The sequence below is a fragment of the Nannobrachium achirus genome (assembly GCF_963921795.1).
Source record: "Nannobrachium achirus genome assembly, chromosome: 10".
Classification (NCBI taxonomy): Eukaryota; Metazoa; Chordata; class Actinopteri; order Myctophiformes; family Myctophidae; genus Nannobrachium; species Nannobrachium achirus.
Genome location: NC_137819.1, coordinates 62,707,925 through 62,719,578, shown reverse-complemented (window position 1 = coordinate 62,719,578; position 11,654 = coordinate 62,707,925). Strand labels below are relative to the sequence as shown.

Sequence of the window (11,654 nt, the reverse complement as noted above, 5' to 3'; positions counted from 1 at the left end):
AGTCATCAGATAGAATAATGGGTGTTTTTAATGAATCTATCATGGTTAAAATGGAGTTTGAAGTTACAATGGGTGTGTGTGTGGAGGCGTCCTGCAGGAGGAAGGCCTTATACATTTTACATCATATATCTAAATATTGAATAAAGAAAACAAAAATTTGTAGGGCAAGGCCATTTCAACAATAAGACAATTCAATGTGCTTCACACAGAACATCAAGCAAAGGAAACACAATGAAACAATGACATTAGGATGCATTGGATGAATAAACATATACTGTGTTTTCATTGGATGAATAAACATATACTGTGTTTTCATTGGATGAATAAACATATACTGTGTTTTCATTGGATGAATAAACATATACTGTGTTTTAAACACATGGTGGCAGGCAGCAGACCTTCAGCTTTCTGGGAGTGTGTTTATCAAATACTTATTCCATGCAATTAAATGCAAATTAATTATTTAAACATCATACAATGTGATCATCATCTCCTGGAAATTATTTTTGGATTCTGTCTCTCATAGTTGAAGTATACCTACGCAGACCTCTCCATTTTTTGTAAGCGGGCGAACCTGCTAAATCGGCATTGTATCAAATACTTATTTCCCCCACTGTATGGGCATAGAGTGGTTCCCATGACATCACAACATACAATCCCTTTTATGCCCATACATGGAGATCCCTGTCTGAACCAGCCACACCACTGTGATGTCACCTGTTTATGCCCATATATGGAGATCCCTGCTCTGAGTATCTGACATCACTGTGATGTCACCTGTGATGTCACTGTGATGTTTCAGGGGAACCACAGTGTGAGGCGTTATCTCTGAGTATCTGACATCACTGATGTCACCTGTGATGTCACAGTGATGTTTCAGGGGAACCACAGTGTGAGGCGTTATCTCTGAGTATCTGACGTCACTGGTGTCACATGTGATGTCACCTGTGATGTCACAGTGGTGTGTCAGGGAAACCACAGTGTCAACCGTTACACCTAACATACATACGGACAAGCTGTGCCGGTTCTGACAGTAAACTGTGACCTATGGTCACAATAATAATAACACCAGTAAGACTCCCTAATCTGGAGATAAGCGACCGTCAGGTCGCAGCGTGATTTTAGCGCAAAATGTGTAGGAGCAGTGTCCAAAAATGTGTTTGAAAAACTCGGCCAGATGGTGGCACTATATGGGACAGATCCATGTTGATGACATGAGTGTAGACATACTGTGTACCGATTTGCGTGATTTTAGGGCAAAATCTGTCGGAGCAGTGTCCAAAAATGTTTTTGAAAAAATCGGCCTGATGGTGGCGCTATATGGGACAGATTCATGTTGACGGCTCTCTTGGCGCCGCCGAGGCGGACGCGTGGGTACCGGCCCCGGCTCTCCCGGTCGCTCCTAGCCCGAGTTACGGCATTTTATGTGCGCCCCGTTTGGGTGGTCATTTGGTCATTTTTTCACTTTTTGGCGGCTGCGGAAGGGGGTCCCTGGGGGTCCCTGGAGCTCCGGGGGTCCCTGGTGGGGTGGAGGTTGTGGATTGGCAGGCAAGGAGTGTGTGTGCAAAGTTTGGCATGGATTGGGGCAACGGTGGCGGAGATATGAGTTGGGGAAAAGTGTGACGTGGCGGACAGACAGACAGCCGGTGGAGGTTTTGGTAGTAACTGCGACCTGACGGTCGCAATCATAGTTAGGGATGTAACGATAATTATAATTAACGTTATTATCGTGATTAACGTTATTATCGTGATAAAAACACTCAATAATCATATTATGAAGGTTTACATTTATCATGAAATTATCCTCCATGCACTACACTGGGATCAATTCACCTTTTATTTGCCAAAATAACCTACTTAACTACCAAATCTATTTTCCAAAAAACTGCCGATCTGCTATTTTTGTCAAATGTTCAGCCCCAGGATAATGGATGTTGGGGATATTCTGATCATTGCGTTAATATTGTAAATCGCAATTTCTTATCTTTTGAATTATATGAAAAAGAGTAAAACTCTTATCTCCTCCTGGGATTTTCGTGTCACTTGGACAGAACTTTTTTTGCATGAAATTCGGACCAATACCTACTCAGGCTATAGGCCATATTCACACCGCGGCCATATTGGATTTACGTCACGTCCTGGAGTAGCAAAGTTGCAACAACAACAATGGCTTGTTGCTGTGTGCCAGGCTGTAAGTCGGATAAACGTCGGGAATCTGACAAATTATTGTCGTTCCATCGTTTTCCAACTGACGACCAACTGAGGAGGCAATGGATAGCTATATTGGACCGAATTTCCAGGTAAAACAAGATTTTGCTTAGCTTTTGCCCCTGATAGCGTTAGCCCCCCTGTTAGACACTGGAGCTGTTAGACTGGTCTAACGTCAACATTACACCCTGATCCTAGCTAGCTTCCACATGTACACAAGCTGAAATAACAACACACTTGGATGTATCATTTAAGTAAAATCGACCAGATTCAATCAAGATTTCAATGTAATGTTAAGAGCCTGGCCGCGGCTCACATCTCGAGACCAGATTGACTTGAGACAGCGTCAGTCGTCGTCCTGGTAACACGCTAAGGAGACGGTGCCACATCTGTAAAATATCTATTATGTATTTAAACATTCCGAAGAGTTTCCTGATGGATAGATTACACTTTGGAGCAAAAAGGGACGTTTGTTTTGTGCATGTTTGCTTCCATCGTTCATCACTCTGTCAAACGACCTCATCGGTTTAGTTTTATAAACGCTAATTCAGTAACGTTACAATATTTTATTCTGTGTAATGTTCATACAGATTACAACAGGCACAAAAGTGTGTTCAACGCACTTCAGCCCTGAGTGTTTTGAGGCTGTGAAGACACGCGGACGCGGCTCACGCCTGCTTCCAGACAGTGTCCCCCATCAGTTTGCATGGACAAAACCCATCCGTGTCAGGAGAAGTATCACCAGAGTTTAGTAAGTGAATATTATAATAATATCTTGGGAGGTAGCAGTATTACTAAAAAGGCATGTTTAAATACTGTAAGTGCATTGATTAGGGTTTGTTTATACACATTCTTTGGGTTTGTTTATATACTCCTGTGTGTGTGTGTGTGTGTGTGTGTGTGTGTGTGTGTGTGTGTGTGTGTGTGTGTGTGTGTGTAATGCCTCTTTAACTGTGACTGGCTATTCTATTTTACCTGTGTAGTATGCAGTTGATGCATTGTGTATTTATGTGTTGTGTTTCTTGTCGATCTGTCTATCTATCAGTAAGGAGCGTGCTTGTGGAGAGATGCAGGATGACAGACAAGAGAAGGCTAACAAGGAGAATCTCTGTTCACCAGCTGTTTCTATGGGCCACACAGAACTGCATCGGGAGATGTGTCAACGTGTACTAAGAGTGGAGTAAGTCAGTGGTCTTATACTATTTTAATTTCAAGGTCCATTATTTATTTGGCATTTGAGCTACGGACCACCATTTGATTATATTTAGTCTCTGTCTTTAGATAATATTATGTTCACAAATTGATGTACCATAGGAGAGATACTAGAGTAACAAAATGTTTTCTACGTTCTCTAAATTCTGTAGACCTTTTGTAAATTAATACTGACGCTTAACAATAATTAACTCTAGAGAGTGTACACTCACAAGAGTTAAACATATATTAGGGTCCATTTGGTTACCAACTCCATAATGTAGCTGGGGACCACTGGTGGAGAACCACTGGAGTAATTGAATGTTAATGAGTAGGCTATCAATACATTAGTAATAGCCATGTTTGTGCCTGTTAAGATATATACATTCAGACATATGTCAGTGATGTATGTAGGTAGACGGATAAGCTGTGTTTTTTCACAATGATATGCTTAATGATACTAAGCCTGTACCTTACAGGCTTAGTACTTGTCCTTTTTAGGACACTTGGCCAACACTGCAGTAGCAGAATGTAAAGCATTGGTGATAAATAAAGAGTCCAACCCAAGACACACTGTCCGTCATTATCAGCCTGGGTGGCAGGACCACTGCCCTTGCCATCCGTGCCACCTATTATGTTATGTGCCCAATATCTGAAAATCAACCGGTTTGAAATACTGTGAGCATTAATGCGGGTTTGTTTATTTACAGTGAGGAGCTTTCTGGGGGAGAGACAACACATGAGAGACAGGAGGCTGACAAGGAGGACGAGAATCTCATTCCAGCAGCGTAAGGAACTTTCAAATAGCATATTCAAGTCTGCTTTTTACCTGATAATTGGTCATTGCATTTGAGTTCATGTTTTCTGATTTGTATCCTATAGTGGAGAGACGGATGTTCAGCCTGCAGCCCATCCTGACCATGACTATGCTCAGTCCCCTCTGCCGTTAGAAGAGCAGCTGGACGCAGCGCGGCAGGAGATTGAGCGCCTCACCCAGGAGAACACATTGCTTAAGGCCTCTCGCTTTGGTCTGCAAAGATTCCAGAACGATCCTAAGCTGGAAATAACCAGACAGTCTGGAATATTGTCACTGCTTGAACCGGGAGACGAGGTAATGGCCGATAAGGGGTTTCTCATAAATGATCTGTTGTCACCTATTAATGTGGGACTTGTTATGCCAGCGTTTCTCAGACAAAAGGGGCAACTCACCAAGGAGGAGGTCACCACCACTCAAAAGATTGCCAGGTTAAGAATACATGTTGAGCGAGCCATAGGGAGAATCAAGCACTACCATATATTTGATGGAGTTCTTCCTCTCACACTCTTGGGGAGCATAAACCAGCTATGGTATGTGTGCGCCATGCTGACAAATTTCCAGGGCCCACTCTTTTAAAATCCGATTTGAAAATGAAAAAAATTAATGACTTCATGATTTCAAAAGAATATTTATTTTATAATAGGAAAGGTGTTATGAGGTCAGTGAGAAATGGATAATGGTGAGGATGTCAGTGATGTGATAAGTGTCAAACTGAATCTAGTGGTGTAAAGTAAATAAGCCGTTCTCTGAGGTACTTGAGGCATTTACAATTTCTCAGTATTTACAATTCTTTGCACTTTACCTCAACCCCACATCTCAGGGGCAAATATTGTTTTTGTACCACTACAATGACTTGTAAACATTTACTTTGTAGATTTTGATTAAAACAAAAAAGAAAAAACATTACGGGCTTCTTCCATATACATTTGACACTTATACACTTTATACGCTTTTACACTTCAAAACCTGACTAAATGAAGCAGACCCCCCCACTACATATTGTAATAAATAGGGGACTCAAGACTTGTGGAGCTGCTATGTTTTTAGCAAATGTTCTGCTCAGAATAGTAATGCTATGGTTCAAGCGGTTGATATAAAAAATGAAAATTTCCTTTGACACAATGATTTCCAAGACCCCTGTAGTAACTCTGAGGACCCCCCCAGACTCCTTGTTGTAGATCCCTGTCCTACCACTACAATGATTTGAAAACAAAACTTACTTCAGCCATATACATTGTGAACACATGTATACCTTTTTACACTTGAGAACTTAAATGGGACATTTCTGCATAATGAGTACTTTCTACTTAAGTAAATTTTGATTTCAATAATTTTACAAAGTTCTGTGCTTATCTCAACCCCACTACATCCTACAGTAGGTGTCTTCAATGTTTTCAGGCCAAGGGCCCCTTGGCTGAGACCGATGAAGCAGAGACCCCCCACTACATATTTTAAGAAATGTTGCAGATTAAACCGTTTCAAATACTACATATCAGTAGTATGTTGGATTCCTGTTAATGCAGGGGTCTTCAACGTTTTCAGGCTAAGGAGGACCCCTTAGTTGAGAGATGAGGTAGGGACCTCCACAACCTGTTCATAGATTCCATATAGTTTCATTGTTTGACAGCACAATTATCAATGTACAGTATGTTGGATTCATGTGAATTTGTATTTTCAGATATTTAACCACTTGAACCGTCAAAGCGTAATAAACTTGACCTTTCACTCTGTAATTAATCTGCTCTTTTGCTCCTCTACACCAAAGCTCTTTGCTGTGCGAGGCGCTGTGAGTTTGTAGATCTGGTATTTTTGGCTAAAGTTCTCACTAGGATCTAAAAAAGGAGAAAAAAATGTTTCTATCACACAAAGATTTGGAGGGCCCCCTGTAGTAACTGATGACCCCCTGTTGAAGACCCCTGTGTTAATGTGTATTTTCCCCATTTAAACACTTAATCTCTTAGTAAACTTGACCTTTCACTCCATACTTTGTCTGCTCTTTTCCCCCTCAACACCAAACAATGCTGAAAATAGCCGATGTACAACCTTCAAGGCATAAGTGATGCTATGGTCCAAGCAGTTAATGTAAAAAAAAAACCTGAAACATCCCTATCACACAATGATTCCGGACCCCATGTGGTAACTCTGAGGACCCCTTGTTGAAGACCCCTGTCCTAGAGGCAAATATTGTTTTTGTACCACTACAATGATTTGAAAACATAAAAGTTACTTTGTAGATTTTGACAAAACTTAGATGACACTTGTATACATTTTCACATTTCTTAAAACGAAAAAGGAAATTCTGTCTAATGATTATTTTCAACTTTTGATACTGTATATTTTGATATCAATACTTTTGTGCTTTCACTCAAGTACAATGTGAATTCCAAACTATTACTTGTAACAGAGTTTTTTCCCCCCCAACATTGCAGTATTCATCCATTACTGCAATGTGAAATAGACGAACAATGTGACAACTTGTTAAATATACTGGCCAGGGGTGCCTGCTGGCTAACTGGTCCAAGCGCATGCCACATAGGCTTTGATGCCTGACGGTGTCACCGTTTCGATTCCCAATCCGGACAACTTTTGCTGCGTCCCCATCTCTTTCCCCATTTCAGTCAGTCGTCCTCTCCAGATGGTAATCCTCCTTACACATGACAAACAGGTCACACCACTCCAAACCCGTCAATCCCAGTTGTCCCATGATTTGGTAGTGATATTCATGATTGTGATTTAAAAAATATTTTCCATCCTTTTCAGTAAGGTATGGGCAGCTCCTGTAGCTGTCTTTATTAGGGCATTTGATTTCTAAAAGACCATGGCAGGGGTCAGCATTAAGGTCTGTGACTCTCCTGTCAGGTGAACAGCCAAGATGGGGGGCATATGGATTTAACACAAACCCACTGGGGTAAATCTGGTGTCCTGTCACCTCAGAGTACATCACTGCTGCCTCCGGTTCAAGCAGGAGTCCTCTCTTCATCTCGGCTGTCTGGATGGACTTCTGTCTTCTCAGTGCGGAAGCAAGACCTTCAAAGTTGGATCGCCTGGAACAAACACGCTTGAAGTTGGATGACGTAATGCGTTCAGCTCTTACGTCACGCCACAGTTTACAGCTACTCTGGTCTCTCGTTTCCTCCTCAAGCTGCAGAGCTTCGTCATGAGAGACCTTGAGTCCAGAGTAGAGTTCAGCCAGCTCCTTCAGAAGCAGAATGAGAATCAACTGTCAGATCACATGTTTACCGGTGTAAAAGAGTGGGTGAAAATGTTTGTGCAAGCTACATTGTCTTGAATGTTTCCTGAGATAAATAGGGCAAAATGAAAAGAGGCTTTAGAAATATAATATTCTTGTTATTAAATATAATATAATAACAAGAATGGTATCTACATATTTACACCTAGCATATCATACCTTGCTCAGTACAGTGGAGTAGTTGCATGGTTGCTCAGTACAGTGGAGTAGTTGCATGGTTGCTCAGTACAGTGGAGTAGTTGCATGGTTGCTCAGTACAGTGGAGTAGTTGCATGGTTGCACGGGAAGAGGGAGAGGAACAGAGAGAACATCCGCAGAGAGGACAGGGGCGTACAGGGACTGGTACGTGAGCACAGAACCATGAGGCACGTTCCCGTGCTCAGTAGTAGGCACATATTTTATGTGTTCTTTGTTGGATTCCAACAATGTCACCATCTGGCACTTTCCTGCTGTGGCTTTAAAGGGCCTACACCATGCTTTTAAAACTATATTTTTTGTATAAATATATGCTCAAAATTGAGTCTTATGCTGCATTCACACTGCAGATATATAGTTGAACGTTTAGCTTGCTTGGTCAATGTTATCTCAATGGAAACCAGCTTTAAAGATACAGGACACACACAGAACGAAGGTTTGGAAGCTTTAAAGCTGGTTTCCATTGAGATAACATTGACCAAGCAAGCTAAACGTTCAACTATATATCTGCAGTGTGAATGCAGCATAAGACAGGTTTTAACCCTCAACAAACACTCTGACCATTCTTTTTGTTTGTTCTAGCTCTACTATAATGAGGCTCTCCAGCTGCAATACCAAAACGGCCTCTGTTTGCTCAGGGGCACATCTAGTGGGGTTTTTCCAGAAAAAAAAGAAGTTTTTTAAAAAAAAAAGAAGTTTTTAAAAAAAAAAAAAAAAATTTTGAAAAAAAAAGTTTTTTGAAAAAAAGTGTTTTGAAAAAAAAGTTTTTGAAAAAAAAAAAGTTTTTTTGAAAAAAAGTTTTTGAAAAAAAAAGTTTTTTGAAAAAAAAAGTTTTTTGAAAAAAAAATTTGAAAAAAAAATTTTTTTTGAAAAAAAAAAGTTTTGGAAAAAAACATTTTTGAAAAAAAGAATTTTTGAAAAAAAAATTTACTCTGAAAAAAAAAACGGGAAACGCGTGTGACGTCACATGCGTCAACTCTCAGAACAGCACTGTTCTGAGAAGCCGTGGAAAGCTTTTCATCTCTGTCTTCCCAAAACCAGAGAAAGACACAATGTACAGAAATAGGACTTTGTGAGGATAGAAGGTGCCAGTGGGACCCCAAAAAAAGGATTTAAAATAGAAAAAGTGAAAATTCATGGTGTAGGTCCTTTAAGGTTAAACAAAAGAGAATCCGCAAAAGAAATACTGGATTGATCAAAAAGAGGTAAGGGGATGGGACAATATATTTTTGGTTCAACGCCATAATCCGAAATCTTTGTTTGTTTAGGTTTTAATTTGTTAATGGAGAGGAAATTGGCTGGCTTGGGTTTAAGTCCTAATTGTCGTGAGGGGATGTGCCAGGTCTGGGGCAACGAAGTTTGACTTTTGGTTTTGGGGACTGTTTTGAGTTCTAATTTCTTGTAGTGGGCAAGGGTGAAGAGGAGGCCGACGAGATGGGAGCAGTGACCGAGACCAGCTCTGCAGGTACAGCTGGTCTGCAGGTACAGCTGGTCTGCAGGTACAGCTGGTCTGCTGAATCCAGTCAGCTTCACTTGATAATTCGACCTGAGAAGAGAAAAGAAAAACTGTTACATGAATGGTTAAATACAGTACAATGGCCTAACCTTTATTTTAACATTTAGATCAGTGGTTCTCAAATTGGATTCCAGGGACTCGATCTGTGGGTTCCTTTAGGGGGGTCTAAATTGACCCATACAAGTCTGTAACTCGGACAGCGTACAAATGGAACCACATGAACCGGTTAGGGTTCATGTGGTTCCATTTGTACACTGTCAGAGGTACAGTAAGGGGAGACATTTTACTTTGAAAGTTTGAGAAACACCGATTTAGACCATGCAGACAAAATTTCTCTCTCTCAGTGGTTTGCAACCAAGGGTTTGGGGACCACCATTGTTTAGGGGGTTCCAGGTGGTCCACAGCCAAATGATGGATAGTGGGGAACCAAACTGACCTGTTAATTCTGTAAATGTAGAATGTACATAGAACCAAATGGACCCGTAGGCGTACGCTTCGTTCATTTACACTCGTTAGAGTTAAATTATTGCATTACACAATGGATTACATTTGCATTACTTAATCTCTTCATGCAGTGTAGGTCAAATCTGACCAATTTAAAACTTTCCTGAATCCTGATAGTGTCAAGACATTATGAATGTCTTCACACTAGGCATGTGAACATAATTATGAAAATGCTGATCTCATTTTCACTGAATAGCAACTTTGTTACACTCAGTGGAATCCGACCATATACAATGAATGTTATAATAAAGTATATATGAAACAGGTTGAAAACCACTGATACAGACCATGCAGAAAACATGCACATAAATAGAAGAATGAAGAGTTGAAGGAGATTTGAAATTTCAAGAGAGCGGAAACATTTATGTAGTAGACAAACTGTAAGGCAAATAGAGTAGTAGCCAATGATTTATGAGATTCAGTTTATTCTTCTTGAAAATTCATTGCCACTTAAGGAAAAAAAGAGAACAAAACCTTGTGAAATACATTGACAAGTGAACTGTCAGTTTTGGACAGTATAGTTTTGATGGATGATCTAATTTATTTAACTGCTTATGTATCACTTGTCAATGCTTGTCCCGTCACCTCTGATGTGGACATATAGTGCACTTTTCTTCTGATGTGGACATAGTGAACTTTTCCCATCTGATGTGGACATATAGTGCACTTTTCTTCTGATGTGGACATAGTGAACTTGTGATGTGGAGTGGACAAACTGGACATAGTAGGTCTGTCCTATTTCTTATTATCTAGTTATATTACCTGTACCCTGTAAGGGGGCTCATTTTTACGCATACTCGGGTATGCCTTTGCCCTGACAGTCACAGTAGTGATACTGTCATCAACTACTTTGACTGTAATCAAAATGTTAACAAACATGCATATTATGTCACTTGCTTGCAATTTATGTGATATGAACATAACTTGCAACGTTAGATATATCAGAAATGCACTAATGAAAGAAACGCGAATTCGTCCATTTAACAACAAATAACAACGTCAGTTAGCAGCCACAAGTTGCATCGTCTGGAGCAAATTCCTAACAGACCCTCGCCACGCTCTGCGTTGTGTTAAGATGACGAGGATACTGTGTGCTGCAAATGTCTTCTGTGTGTAGCTAATGATGCTGCATTATTTTTTTTATTTATATGCAGAAATAAATCATGCCAGTTTCAGCTAACGTGAAACAAGTCTCCTCATCATCTTAACAACGCAGAGTGCAACGCAGAGTGTAGCGAGGGTCTGCTAGTTAGTTGGCCCAGACGGCTGGCTAGGTTAGATTACAAATGAATCGTGTTAGATTAACATGCACAAATCACAATACAGTAAGTTAATGTTAGATTACAAATGAATTGTGTTAGATTAACATGCAAAAATCACAATACACCTAGTAAAATGACGGCGGGGCAAACACTGCATGTACTGTAGCTAGTCTACAAACACAGTAGCCTAGTTGCAACCTAATTTACCTTGAATATCGTGGATGTACCCTTCAATCCAGTTACTGTAGCCCTTCTTTTGGATCCTTTTGGGGATGTTGACACATTCGTCTGCCCATTTGTCAATTTGGTCAAAAGAAATTGCAGGAACAGAACTAATGTTTGCCGACCATCGCTCCATGTTTACAAACTTTTCCAGTCTCAGACCACGCTCTGACCACAGCGCTTGCTACTCCAGGACGTGACGTAAATGCAATATGGCCGCGGTGTGAATATGGTCTATGGGGTGAGAAGTTGTACGTGAAATATATATATTTTTTAATAATTCAATGAATATTGCAGTTTTATGCAAATTATTCTTCTGCCTCTAAATCATACATGCAAAGTCACATGTTCATGACATTGGGCAAAGATGTAGAGGGTTAGTCCAAATATCACTGAAACCAATCCTATTACAATTAGCCAAAGTGAGGCGCGATACGAAGCGTTTAAAAATTCAAATTTTAAATGGGCATAAGTCTTGCCTTGTTTGGC

General features: G+C 40.3%; 1 protein-coding gene across 2 annotated transcripts; it reads left to right on the top strand.

Moving 5' to 3' along the window:
- The first annotated feature begins 2,056 nt into the window (after positions 1-2,056).
- Positions 2,057-5,050, top strand: LOC308292623 (uncharacterized protein). 2 transcript variants are annotated; one of them, XM_080735013.1, is made up of 5 exons: positions 2,057-2,300; positions 2,799-2,959; positions 3,254-3,388; positions 4,110-4,187; positions 4,282-5,050. In XM_080735013.1, the coding sequence occupies exons 1-5, from the start codon at positions 2,271-2,273 to the stop codon at positions 4,790-4,792; spliced, it is 915 nt and encodes a 304-aa protein (XP_080591139.1). In that variant the 5' UTR covers positions 2,057-2,270; the 3' UTR covers positions 4,793-5,050. The 2 variants fall into 2 exon arrangements, with proteins under 2 accessions (XP_080591139.1, XP_080591140.1); XM_080735014.1 differs by lacking the exon at positions 3,254-3,388.
- The last annotated feature ends 6,604 nt before the right edge of the window (positions 5,051-11,654 follow it).